This window comes from Antrostomus carolinensis, unplaced genomic scaffold (assembly GCF_000700745.2).
Source record: "Antrostomus carolinensis isolate BGI_N321 unplaced genomic scaffold, ASM70074v2 scaffold41888, whole genome shotgun sequence".
Classification (NCBI taxonomy): Eukaryota; Metazoa; Chordata; class Aves; order Caprimulgiformes; family Caprimulgidae; genus Antrostomus; species Antrostomus carolinensis.
In genome coordinates, this window is record NW_010331665.1 from 27,234 (window position 1) to 41,772 (window position 14,539).

At 41.3% G+C, this 14,539-nt stretch overlaps 1 protein-coding gene across 1 annotated transcript in view; it reads right to left on the bottom strand.

Annotated features, from left to right (window-relative positions):
• Nucleotides 1-14,539, bottom strand: part of TMCO4 (transmembrane and coiled-coil domains 4) — a 40,960-nt gene that overhangs the window by 19,867 nt on the left and 6,554 nt on the right. Inside the window, 7 exon segments of the mRNA XM_010173274.2 lie at nt 929-1,065; nt 1,624-1,788; nt 3,777-3,896; nt 4,417-4,560; nt 5,279-5,376; nt 9,029-9,161; nt 11,215-11,242. Of these exon segments, the coding sequence (XP_010171576.2) occupies nt 929-1,065; nt 1,624-1,788; nt 3,777-3,896; nt 4,417-4,560; nt 5,279-5,376; nt 9,029-9,161; nt 11,215-11,242 (825 nt within the window).

A 14,539-nucleotide genomic window follows, 5' to 3' on the forward strand; every position in this document is an offset into this window, starting at 1 on the left:
GGACTCCCTAGACATCACGCTCAGTAGTTTTAGATGCTCCAGCACATTGGAATGTGTGTTTTCACAACAGCGAATGCTTAAAAGGCAGTAACAAATGCCCCCAAGCAAAACAAAGGGCTTGTATGAAATAAAGTTTATTGCCTTTCCTGGGATTGTATTTTTATGAGAAATCAAATTTGTTTCTACTCTGCTGTTTCACATTGTTATTTATGACACGCAGCTCTGGGGCCACGGCTCCCACAGGGCTCCTCTATAATAGATACCGGACTGGCGTGCCTGTGAGAGGAACACGTGGCCAGCAGAGAACAGCCTCCCTCCACGCCAGTGCTAGCCCAGCAAATAATAACAGGCTTTGAGGGGACAGAAAGGTCTTTTTTGAGCCTTCTCAGGGAGGCTTAACGACTTCTGTCACTTCTTTCAGGTACCAGCCCACTCCACTTCTCTGTAGGCAAAACCATGGCTCCTGCTGCAGCTGCAGAGTCTGCTTTTCTGTTGTTCTGCTGGTGCCTCTTACTTATCAGTGAATATTTTTTAACACTCTGTAATCTCTTTTCCTTTTCACTTATCTTTACTTTCTGTTCTCAGATTTCCAGTAGGTGAGTTGGCCTGGCTGTTTTGTGACATGGTCAAGCCATTTGTCATTTATGATCTGGATCTCTTCTTCTTCATTTATAAAAGCTTTAGTTTAAATGGAATGAATCTTAGCAGGAATTCTCTTGATTCATTTGGAACTTCCTGTTTTTCCTCAATGAACCAGATACATGCTGGTCACCTTCATGCATATTTTTTTTAAATTTTTCAGTTTATTATTCATTTTCTTCCCTTGGAAAGATACCACTTGATAGTTAACTAGCATGATTATAAAAGTTAACGTCCATGGGCCAAATCCCTTCCAGACATTATTCCTGGATAATTTCTAGCCAATTACCTGCTGTCGACTGAGCAGGATATGTGCTAGGTGTTTGCCTACTTCAGCAGACCGATGGAGACACACTCCCCAGGGGTTGTCAATGACACTGGCAACAGTCAAGAGCGAAGCTGGCCAAGTCAAGGCCGTCACAATACCTGCAACACGCAAAGCAAACAGCACGGCAGAGTCACAAATCTGGGCTGCTCTTAGGAAACATCAAAAGCAAGATGGTTCACTGAAGTTAAAAGCTAAACCTAGGACCTTTTGTCATTTCCAGTTCTTCTTTCTCAAGAGTTGCTCTGAGAAATGTTTTGCTAGACTAAAGATAAGAAAGAATGTGATGTTCTGATACGGAGGCAAACAGACACTACACATGAAATGTAACCTGCATGTTTGAAAGGTTTATGTAAAACAGTAAAACACAGTGTAATAACAGAAATAAACACTGTCACGCATGAAGGAAGGTGTTTCCAGCTGTAATTTTAAAAGATTGAGTCAATGACACAGAGGCACAGCAACCCAGGAAAGTAAATCTAAATTACAGGTGTGGCAGAGAAGGTTCTCAGGTCACTTCTGCTGGGTGGTGCCAACACTGACGAGACAGATACCTTCTCAGAAATCTTCCTTGTTTAGGAAAGCTCCTTTAAACAGACACTGACAGTCAAACTGCACAAGAGGTACTCAAGCAGATCTGAAACCATTTATGTTCTTACCTGACAAGACAGTGAATTTTAGGGCTTCTTGAGCCATCATGTTCACAAAACCATTCAGCAGAGAATCTAAAGCGTTGCCAAGCTCCATCAAGTACTTGGATTCCCAGGCCAGGCAGTATTGCTCACTCGATTGCAGCATGCTGCTCCATGGTGCTGTGAAGCTTCCTGAGAAAAGGTTGCAAAGATGGAATTTGTGTTCAGAGAAAACACAACAAAGTCTGACTCCTGGCAAGATGAGTCCCAACAGAGAATCAGAAAAGAACCAACGGGACGCTGGAATATACTAATATACTGTGATAACGAGGAATCACATTTAAAAACACTGTGAGATTTAGATGCCATATTTCCACTGTTTTATAATAAATTTGGGCTTTGTAAATAATCATACAGCTTTAGCTGCCTTAGCAAAGAGTCTTCAGTGTGGACAGGCTCGGATTTCATGACCCATCCAGTTGCCTCACAGGCTGCCAAGACAGATGGACATTAACACTCATTATGTCAGGTATTAAGGACATTCCTCCTGCCATCAGATATCAGGCCAAGTCCTGCAGCTCCATCTTCTCATACAGACCAAAGGAGGGTCTGTCCTAAGAAGGATGAAGAGCTGAATGGCTGCACAGACTGAGTTCAGTGGGGCCAGAGGGATCGAAAGTATCTAAGATCTTGTAAAAATCTATTGCAGAGCATCTTCCCAGCACTTCAGTTAGGTGGGCAGGGATTGCAGTAATGGCTCTGTCTTAAAACAAGGAATCTGCATTTATAGATCCAGACTGCAATTATTTTTACTTTGCCATCCAGCCTAGTTAGCCACTTCAGTTCAATTTTTCCCTCCAGATGCCAATCAAAAGCAGTGCCTAGATCTTTGAGAGATAATGGATAATTTCCACTGTGCAAGTCTAATTTTTGGCTGTAAACAATTTTTAAGCCATACTCTCTTCTGTTTGTAGTGTAGCTTGTACTAAGTGGCCAGGAGGGGTCTGGTAATGGTATCAATGGCAGATGAACTCTGAAGGGCAGAGCAGAATTTTCATTTTAATTAACTGAAACCTTTCCCACACTGTTCCTTCTCCAAACGATGCAGGGCAGGTTGAGGCATGAGAGAGCCCACGCCTGATTGCACCACAATATACTGACAGATTTGTGAACGTGGATAGGCAGCTAGTGGGAGCTCAAAAATCACAAGGTAGCGAATCCCATAAAAACCCTGTCCTCAGTCCTTCTGTTTTAAGGAGTCGTGCAAGTGTGTAAGTAGACAGACACAGCTGTAAGGAGGAAAATGGATGACAATTCTAGTTTTGCTTTTTTAAACGTTATAGCAGATTGCTAGTTATGGAAGAAGAATGTGTGTCATTTATAACTCCCTTTTAAGGGCAAACAGACACAAAAAGGTTCCTGAAGGGACACACTTGTCTTTGTAACAGTGCCTGGGAGTCCTCCAACCCCAAGCATTTGGACCCCTGGCAAGCAGACAATGAGAAAAGCCAAAGCACAGTACTGCAAAGTGAAAATAACCTTACCCTGACAGCAAGCTGCAACCTAACAAGCAACAGGACAGAGACATCCTTCTGCATTAATGATATCCAGTGTTAATTATGATGCGCCTGAATAAATTGGCAGCTGTTCAGTCAGGTTGCTGAATGCATCAGCAGACAGTTGACATATTTTATATGACAAGCTATACTGGAAACTAAAACAGTACAGCCCTTTCAAGGTTGCTGCCTGTAAGTTCACCTCCTGAGTGCTGTGCTTAACAGGATTTACTTGGCAGAACTTTCTTGCCAATAAATCTCATTATCTGGCAGATACCAAGAAAGAAAAAAGATGCTATTTTCTGTTAATTGCTGGAGGATAAACATAAGGTCTCGGAGATAGGTGAGACACTTTGTCCTAGTGCTGGAAATCATCCATCTCAAACAAACCTTTCCTAGGAAAACCATACAGCATTTATTAACAGAAACAATCCTGCTCTGACTACCACCAATCCTACTATCACTACCAATTTACTGCCTCCTTTGTTTCCTCTGTTTTGATTTGGATTGCAGATTGGCTTACAAAGTCTTATGTTGAGAGTCAGTTTTAGTTACCAAGCCATGCAAGTGTGGGGAAGACATAGGTTCTACGAGAGCACAAACACTTCCTCATCTTGTTCTTACCATATTTGCCAGTGCACAGCCATCCAGTAATTGCTATGGTGATATGAAGCTGCTTTCCTTCAGTAAGTGGAAGGAATTCAAACTCTTCTATGGCTCCCACACGCTTCTTCATCTTGTACCCTACACACAGCAAGGCAGAAACAGGAGTCTCAGAAATGGCACAGCAAGGACAGACTTTGCTAACAGTAGAAGTTCGTAGGAAATTACTTGGGTCATTTGTTGAGGGTTTTTTTTTCCTTTCCAAACCCCTCAGCCAGTCTGTGCATTACTTAGAGCTTGGTATGGAGTCAACACGATCCTTCTGAGCTTGTGTGATCTGAGGGAATCCCAGCAGAAGGCTTTTTTGGTGCACACCAGACATCAGCTATAACAGCCCCTGCTCTCCATGGCAGCATCTTTCTACTCCAAAGCAGCAAGCTTTCATTTCCTTCATTAGCCACATCCCACATATTCTTTTCCTACTTGGTCATCAGGGGCTACACAACATCTTAATCAGCATTGAAATAAACATTTCACAGTTGTGAGATTACACCTTAAATTGCTTCCCTTGCTCTGCAGAGCTCAGTTAAATCATTAGCTGTGCATTTGCAGATGTGATCCTGCACTTCAGTAGCTGAGAAATGTGCGATCACTCTCTTACCAGTAAGGCCAGCTCCAGCTGCTCCAAAAAGCGATGCCATGACAGCAATTCCAGCAGTCGAACCTAAAGCAGCTGCTCCAGCACTTCCAATGATAGTAGCAGCTCCTGCAGCAACCAGGGGGGCAGCAAGACCCCCTGTCAAACCTGAAAAGGCAACAAGTGAGATCACCAAACTATTATCACTTCCAAAAACCAGGCAGGCATTTCCCTGTGCTGCGTGAGTACTGCTTATGGTACTGAGGGAGTACAAATCATCAACAAAAGGGCTTTCTGAGACTCTCCCCTGAATCTCTGCACAGATTCTTTCACTGACTTCAATAAAAACGGAGAATAATTTAAAAGTCAAAGGAAAAATGTGTGGTAGACCAGGGTGAGCTATGCCCTGTTTGCTTAGGAAACACTGATCTAGCCTCACACTATCCTGAATTTGGTGCTGAAGATCTGATCCTCTTTTGACACAAAAGCAAAAGTGGAAAAAAAACCTTTTTTTTTTTAGGGTGACAACCTCAGTTTAGTATTTCCCCAGCCAGTGAAACTACACAAATAACTTTTCCAGCTAATTCTCTCAGTTTTATCTTTGTGTGGCTGAAAACACTTTTCTTGGATTTGGGGTTTCTTCTCTTGATGGTTTTGTGTTTGGTTTTTTGTTTGTTTGTTTGAGGTGGTTTTTTATGGTATCTGAAGTGACATACTACCTTCAGCCTGGCAAAGAAAAGCAGTAAATGCTTTAAAATTAGAGCTTTGGCTAAAAGGTATGATGGCTTCTGTTGCTGGATGTGTAATTCAGCCCACCCCTCCTCTGCCCCTAGTGCTGTGCATGAAATTCAGGAGTGAGTCTCCAAAATGCCCAGGGTAACCTCACCGATCACTGTTCCACCCCCAACGGTTGCCAAACCGATCAGCAGGTATCTCTTCAGCTTTTTTCTTCTTTCCTTCTTTTTTCTTGATACTTCTGCAGTTCTGTGGGGGGGATTAGAAGCACAAAAACTGATGGAAAAGCCTGACAGATAACAGCGCTACTGCATCAGAATCTGCTTTTATTCTCAGTGTAATTTCCCTACTGGGAACAGTAAAAAGTAACGTGCAGGTGTGGACTGTGACAACACACTCAGATTTATGAACATGGACATAAACCCACAGATTTAAACTGAAGTGATTTAATTGCTGGCAAAAGACAACAGATGTTACTTACTTGGAAAACCCTTCCTAATAGGGCTGAAGCTTGTAAAAAAAAAAAAGAAACAAAAAATCAAAAGCATTTCAGTAACTATATTCTGCCTTTGTGTCTTAAAAACACACAAGAAAGCTAAGTGGAAACAGGGAAAAGTGTTTGAAACAAAAGGGAATAGGGGTAATTTGTGCTAACAAAGAAAGAGATGGAATTAAACTATTTTCCAACAACAGTGTATATATTCAGCCGCTTTCAGATTGCACATCACAATATAATAATGTAATAGGTATTAAACATAATCATTAGTTCATTTCTCTGTGTGCATTTAAGCTACATTTTAACAAGCTTATCAGAAACAGATAAATAAACTTAAAAGGAACAAATATCACTTATTAGGCACTACTTTTGGCTTCTCTCCACTGGCTTTGGTTTCTCTCTTACAAGAAATATTTCCCACTTCAGAGGAAAGTGCGAGAAAACAGAGGATACTGGAATAAGTTGTTTACAGAGGAAGGTTCCTTCTAGCCTGCTTACGCAGCAGTTAATCTGGGCCTTGAAACATGAGAATTTATCTTGCTTCCAAACTTGGATATTTTCCCTCTTAATCCTAGCCTAATTGTGGATTTTCATTATCCATATAATTGCCTAATCCTTCCTGGAACCCCCTAAGCACACTATAATTTTGATAAAGACAATTTTAGATGAATCCCAAACAATACACAGCTTTGTAAAACACAGCAGGAGGAGAATGAAGCACAGTGGGTGAAATCCCTGCGTCGCTGAAGTCAATGGCAGAACTCCCACTGACTTGCATGGCACGGAGACTTTGTCTCCACAGACATATCCTGAAAAAACCATCGTGTATTCCCTTCTCCAGCAGCAAATGTAGCTGCCTGCAGAGAACAAGGGCGCAGCCTGCAATGCCTACCTCAGCAGCAATCTCTCTACAACCACATTCACTTTCTCCAACCCCATGGTCAAAGTGGTATTTGGATCTGCACTAGTTTGTGCACACAGTCACCAATCTGAATGCCTGGCTTTGGAAAAAACTCCTCCTGGAGTTCTTTAAATAAGCACTGCAGCCTGATTGTTAATTCCTAAGTTGGCAATATCCAGCAATTTCTATTCTACATAGTGGTTCATTGGCTGTTATAGACAATGTGCTGTTGTCTCAGGCTTAAAATAACGACGTTGAGAGTGCTGAAATACAGCTAACCTGGCTTTAGTTGCAATAATTTATGTGGGTAGAAAGATATTTTGCAGCTAAACCTTGCCTGAAGATGCAGTAAGTAAAACTGCTGTCATGAGAACTTTTACCTGTCATTGTTTTCCTTCCGTAGCTGCTAGCAACAGCTTTTGACAGTTGCTTTCCTAATAGCTTCTTCATTACAATTATCACTTGATTACCAGACTGCTTTTTATCCACTATGGTAATTAACTGCCTCTTCTGGTACTTCTCTACCCTCAGTGATCTTGGATATGTAGCTTCTTGCCTGAAGCACAAATTAAGTTCAGAGAGATTTTATAGGTGGAATTTCAGGTCATTTTCCAAGGATGAAAAGTGGCAGGAGTACATGTGAGTGAGCAACTGATGTCATGGTTTCCAGTTTCTTACAGAACCATGTAAAAAAGAGACATTCACTCCTGCAAGTCAGGACATGTTTGGTGCTAGTAAGATGGATTTAAGTGTTTGGAGCATTATTCTATAGATGACCATACTGTACATTTAACCTTGCACGTTCTGGGCCACAGGCCAACGCACCCACAGCAACAAAGGCAGGAGCACAACTTTCTGTTCACAAACACCAGTAAAAAACACTTATGCACAAGCTGCCAAAACCCTGTTTGGTTGTTTCTGCTCCAAAACCTCTTGCAGTGGATGGTCAAAGCTGGAAGCATCCTAAGCAGATGTTAATGTAATCCCTGCCCCAAAAGTCTGTGAGGTCAAAGCAGTGACTGGTTTATATTCCACTTCCTTTCCCCATTGACTCTGAACTTTAAAACACACAAAAGGTCATCAATTCCCCACAGACCTCAGCCTCAATAACACGCATTCACACTGCAGTCTTGGACCACTCTCAGTATAAAGATTTTTCTTCTCTTTTATCTAATAGGTATTTACTTCCATGGCTGCAGCTTGGGCAAAGAACAAGATTGAAATCCATGGCTTTCGCCACACCAGATATGCACAAAACCCCCTGGGCTAGCTGCAGCGTTTGAAAGGCATGCTTGTAAGTACACAGCATAATTCTCCAGTCTCTCTAGTCATTATCAGACACACTCCTACATTCAGGTTGTGCTCCAGGAGCCACAGTCCAGTTGATACAGAATTAGGTATTGGAGCATCATCTTTGCAAGCGACACCCCACCCTCAGCATCGCTGTTTTCCTGTGCTAAAGGCCCAGGACTGAGTTTATTTCCACAAGCCAAAGCAAAACAGTCCCCATTAATACCAACCCTTGCTCCTGTGTGCCAACTGGTGCCCTGTTTAGCAGCCCATGATCTCACAGATTGTTTTGACTTTCCCTTTTTACAGTGCACTATAAAGTTAAGCATTCTTTAAATAAAGTCGTAACTGAAAGATACCTATCACAAGCTGAACCCCCTCCCTGGTAATGTCTGAACTGTACTGTGTCAGGGACATTGATTAAAGCCTTTATTAGCACTCAGGTTAATCTCATAACCTGTTTGCTGAGTTGACAGATAAAAATATTAAATGGTCCCTTCAAAGTCAACTACAGACATATTTACTGACTTAGATATTGTTAAACCTTCACACAATTCTGCCCGATAAGCAGAATATAAAAATTCTACATTTCTTATAGATATCAACATTTTGGCTGTTTCACATCTAAGACCTGGTGATTAAGAGAATTAATCTTATATCAATAACACAGAATTAGGAGTCAGGTCCATAAGTATCTAAAGATGCAGATTGTTGCCCTCAACATCTACCTTCAACAGGACTTAGCCAGTGCTCTTTTAACCAGGATAAAGATGAGGACAGATCTATAGCAAATGAGCAGTTGAGGAACTAATCCTGAAATTTATAGGAACTTTATTCTGCAAGAGACAGTTCTGTCTGAAGAATATCAGGCCAAGAGTTAAGAGACACAAAATCTTTGTGATGTATTTAAGCATGATGTACAGTCTAGGAGAGGCAGCTGGATGAGGGAAATGAGGCAGTTCAGCACAGAGTAGCCTTTAACAGACCTTGCAAGCTTAGGTCTCAGTTTTGATTTTAAGAATGCTGAGCTTTCCTTCTTCTCAGTGCAGCCAAAGTGCTGTGAGGGCTCTGCAGCCATAATCAAGCCATAAATGATTACACTAAGAGCCATGGGGGGAATGATCAGAGACTGGACTTAGGCACAAGTCATTACTGCTCAGCTTTCAAGCACCGGCAGTGTTTTTTCATCCCATGGTCAACCCAAACGTTCTTACTCTGACTCTTCCTCTTTTTGTTCCTTCAGGCTCTCAAGCAGAGATTCCTCCAGGGTTTCCAGCTCCTCCAAGGGGAGTCTCAGCAGCCAGGTGATGTGGCAGATCAACACCCTCGCTCGAGCATCGTAGTACCCTTAAACAGAGGGAAGCCCAGGAAATCGATCAGTCCGCATCACACTAGATTAAATAGCGAGTGGTACACTCAGCTATGCTAGAGGAACATGTCACATACAAGCACAGCTCCTTCCCTCAGGCCTTCTTCATCTTCCATGTACTTGAAGACAACTCCTGTTATCTAGAGAAGAGAGTGATAAATGGAAGATCCTTCATCCCTGCAAACCTCATCCTGTGAATAGAGTCATTACACCAGGTAATTGCCTCTACAGTAGAAAAAGGATCTCAAACCCTTCGGTCTTCATCCTCTGTGACAGAGGCATTTTGGCTTTGGATCTTTCTTCTCAACAGAGAAATGCTGCAGCAAGACCAGTCCTAACTGGAAATATCAAATATATATATATATATTGACTTGGCAGGGAGGTTAATGGTTGGACTTGATGATCTTTAAGGTCTTTTCCAACCTAAATGATTCCTTGATTCTTTGATATATATGGGTAACGTGGCACAGCACACCTCAACTACACACCAATGCCAGATACAGCATCTTGTAAAAATGTTCCTCCACGCAAAAGCTTTATATTCAATTCATCTTGTTGGCAGCAGGAGGGACTCTGGAGTTTTAAAACTACACACCGGCTCACCTAACAGCATCACTGACAATTGTTTGCATTTATACTTCCCTGCTGGAGATGCAGGAGTGGACAGTGCACTCAGATAACATGTGACAGGAGAAATGATTACTCCTGAGCTTATAAGCAGGTGTTCTTAAAGAAAAGACATTTGAAATGTAATAGATTTAAAATTATTGGTGCCAACTCTTGTTTTTTTAATGTGTTTCTCTCAGCAGCACCTGCTGCTTGCTGAAGTAGGCTGACAGTAAAGGGTTCTTGGTGCACTCTGGGATGAAAAATGCAATTGCTTTTCTAAGGGTGGGTGAAAATACCATCAAGACCCAACTACAAAGTATGTTTCTGATAGAGCTGCACGTAGATCAAACATGGCATTTGGCAATCTGTTACATTTATTTATTTATTGCCATCATTACCAAGATACCAAACTACTTCAGCAGGCTTTAACGATGCCAGATTTAAAATCTGTGCTTAGTTGAGAAATAAGGATAGTATTTATCTTCACTTCATCCCTGCTACGTGCCATGTCTTGCAAGCCCAAGCAGGTGTTTTAACAAGTAGCCTTCTTGCTTCCTGTCTGCTAATACACAACTTAGCTTTCTACCTAGCCAGCTTGGCAGTAAATCAGTGAGGCCTGAAAATATATTTCTTTTAAATTCCAGCTTGGCAAAATAAGCAGTTTTGCAATAACCGACTTGTCAATTTTCCATTAAAAATAAAGCAAGAACAAAAATGGTACTTTGTTCTGCAGTGAAACAGGCTAATCAGCAACCAGTGAGTTCTTTCCTGTGAGAACATGTTAAAACACAGAGATTTAAAAAATGCAAGTAGTGATATAAACCAGGCTTCTTTTAGAAATGAACAAAAAACTTTATTTCATTAATTTTATCAGACTAATCCATGTTATGGATTATAAATGAGAAAATTGTTTTATGCGTAATATAATATACAAGAAAAATCAGATTATTTATAACAGGCTTCACAGGACACTCTGGAATTTATTCACTGATTATTTTTTTTTATTTTTAGGCAACAAGCAACCTGCAGAAAATTTGCTAGGCTAAGATTTTCATAACAGCTTCACTGCCTTCCTAAAGGACGAGGTGACCTGCACCCCTGGAAACACCAGAGAAAAACCACTCCAATCCACTTCAGGTATTTCACTTCAGAACTTCTCCACCATCACATACATTTGCATGCCAATAGATGATGTGAATGTAAGGAGCTGAACAGTTGTTCAGTTTTTAACAGGTATTATTAATGATTCAATATAATAGTTGCTTTTCCTGTAGTGGACACAGGGAAGGAGTGTGCTGCTTTTGCTATAAAGGAAGCAAAGATAAAATAGGATGGTACCTTGAGCTTTCTGAGCATTTTAAAGTACCACATGTTAACTCATCTATATTATTCTTACAAAGAAGAAATGCTCAGTAAACTTACCATCTCTAAGAGAGAAGGATAGAAGGTCCTAAAAAGAAAAAAAGAGAATATTCAAGTTAAAATTGATGACATATCCCTGGAGGTATCAAAATGGAGGCATGAAAACCCGTTGGACTATGATTTAGTTACTGCAGCATGTCAGTTCATAAACATGGGAAGCCAGCAAGCTACAATTCAGCAAGGCAGCACAGAGCAAAGCCAGATGCTTCCAGTACAAAATCCTCCATACACAGGTACAAATGGCTGGACAGAGGCAGATAACGTTTGGTATATGCTGCAGCATCCCATATTTTTTGTTATTAGTGATTCTGTTACAATTGAAAGCACCATGATTACACTGGACTTCAAAAGTCTGGAGAAACAGGGCTCTCATCCTCCTACCACCCTAATGCTTTCTGCTCACTACATAGTCATATATACTCGTATTTTCAACATGAATAACAGGTTTGAATGCTGCTTGAATGGACCAGTGGCCCTTGTTTTCTTTGGCATTCTGGGAATTCATAGCTCTAGGCAGTAAGGCTGAACTGGCATGAAATTCTTTTGGATTAAGTGCTCAAAAATAGAAAACTCAAAATATATGGCCATCTGTCAAGATTGAGGGACTTGACTTCTGTGTTGGCTCTTCACCATAAAAAAACCCCCCAGAAAAACAGATCAATCCAATAGATGGTTTCTATGGGCAAATCCATGAAAAAGAGGCCAGTGTTTTTACTACTATGTTCTCATCTTTTATTGTCACTGGATAAATTTTAAGTTCTTTATGTAACTACAACACTAAGCACTAGCTCAGTCTAGCTGCTTCCCTCTCCTACACACAAATAAAGCACAGCTGAATTTTATAGGAAATCCTTCAGCCCTTTGGGAACACACAAAAATGCAGCCAAAGATGTAGGATGCTGCCAAAGAGTTTATGATTATTAGTCCCGTAAGCTCCTAAGCAGAATTTTTATTGTAAAAATGTCTCTCATCTTTTCCCTAATGTATGAGAAATGTAGAACAGAGAACAAGCCATCCTTAACCAATCCCTACTAGAAGAGGGGCAAACTGTAGATACTATCCAGGCAAAAGTAAGTGCCTGGACTCTGAATGTCATTTTAACATGAGAAGAATCTGCTGTTTCACACAGGAGAAGAAAGCTTCTGCATAGGACTGAGGAAGCCAAAGGATTAGGGCAGCTGAACTCCCACTTACAGGTGCTTTTTCACAAGTTATAGCCCTAAAACCTTTGCTCTGCTGCTGCCTAATGTTCTCACACACACAGCTCCACTGCTGAATATCTGGGTGACTGTTCCCATCCACAGAGAAAGCCTTCTTCTCCTTGTCTGTCCTGCAAGGCCCAATGAGATAAGCATTTCCAGAAGGTATCTGTTGGGCTGGGCTCTGCACAAAGCAGTCACCACTCCTTCTTCATCCTGCATCCCAATGGCCAGGGTGCTCACCCAAGAAAAGGCAGGTTCTTGGATTGCTGTCTCCAGTGTGTCAATAACCCTTTTAATTTAAGTTAGTCACTGAATCAGGTCTCCTTTGTTCCCCTAATCACCATGCTGCAGAAAAAAAAAATAAAAGCTGCTTTTTAGGTCTGGTCATGATTAATATTCCACACACCACACATGCTGCAGACTGTTCCCCAGGGTGCTTGGTGGGATGTGGGAATTGGAGACATTCATCCACATAGGCAGAGGGAGGAATGTAACTCTGGTTTCCCAAGACTGTCACTACCCAAGTATTAGATCCATGGGCACCATCACCTCCTCCCTGGCTGCAGTTTTATGAGGAAGGGTTGGCACAGAGGTGTCAAAGCCCAGCAGAAGGTCCAGGGCTGGAAGTCCCAAGTGGAAAGTTGACCAAGAAAAGAGCCTGAAGTCTAGAATAAGGTGAAGCTTGTCACCTTGGTGCCATCATTTTCCATGGACTAATGTAAGCAGCCTCCAGAACAGGGTTCCTGGTTTGTGCAGAGCCCATTTGTAGGCAATAAATTCTCTCTGTGGGTGTTGACTCAGATCCTGTATGATGTGCCTGCCCAGTACCATCTGTGGCACCTAATATCCAATAACCTCTGTTAAAAATCTGGCCTAAGCATTCACATACGTGCATTTCAAAAGGTGAGGGATGGGTACAGGTAATCAGGTGATAAACTGGAACTACTATTTTTATTGAATCCATGCCAATTTGCATTCTCAACTCTTTCTAATTAGTTTAGGCTTTGCATGTCATGCTGGGCAGTCATCTAGAATCCAAATCAGCATTGATTAGATTAGTTCACAAGTAGTTTTCCTCTGCCAAGCAGCAGTTATTATATTTCAGTCTTATTTTGAATCTCCCTGTGAAGTCTATGCCCAAGCCTACCACCCATATGATTGAGAAACCTTACAAAGAAAGGGAAGCAATCTTTATTCAGAGTCTTTGCCAGCTTTTTATGAATTTGCTGCAAGTTCAAAACTCATTTCCTCAACAACAGAGAGCATCCAATCCACATCTCAATGGAAAAACACAGGAAAATGGGCATTCTAAGTATGTTCCAAGCAAAAATTATTTATAATAAGAACTTTCAACATTTTCTCACCTATCATCACTTCTTCACCTCTTTTTCTTGCATTGCCTTCTCATATTGCACCCACAACCTCTTTGTTATGGCTACTGTCCTCAAAGGATTTGGTTAACTAACATTTGCCTGTATTAGTCATCTGCAATAAATGCAAACAAAGATAAACATCCATAATCCTCACAGTTTCATTGAATCAATGGTGAGCTCACCTCTAATCTCCTGACCTCATGTATCAGCCCTTCAGCATCACTGAGATGGAGGGCATTCAAAAATGCAGGCTCTATTGCTGACAGGACCCTGCCACTGAACACACTGAGCAATTAACGTGTGTGCTTGTTAAATAAACAGTAAACATTGCATCAGTAGCAGCTGAATACAAAAGCAGCAAGATCACCATAAAGCAACATATCAAGGAATTCACAAAGCTTTGTCCTGTAGCTTGTTTATTTTCAGGTAAGAAGGAAAAAGCTGATCTTGGCTTGATACACTGAAGTTTTGCACGTGCCTGTATGCTTTCCCAAAGACACCCTGCAAGCCTTTGCTGCCTGGCCCTACAAAAGTCTTTAATTTTATCTTCCCTTTGACAAACTCAGTCACCTTGCCCATATACGTGACTGTGTAAGGTATTGATGTTGTGGCATTAGACTGATATCAATTCTTGATCTTTGCTTTTAACTAATCAAAGAATTGTTATCTTGGGCTTCTGTATTCCACCTGAATCCAGGTGATAAGTGCCTCGGTTCTCTGGCTCAGAGCAAAATACCACGTGTTCCTGCT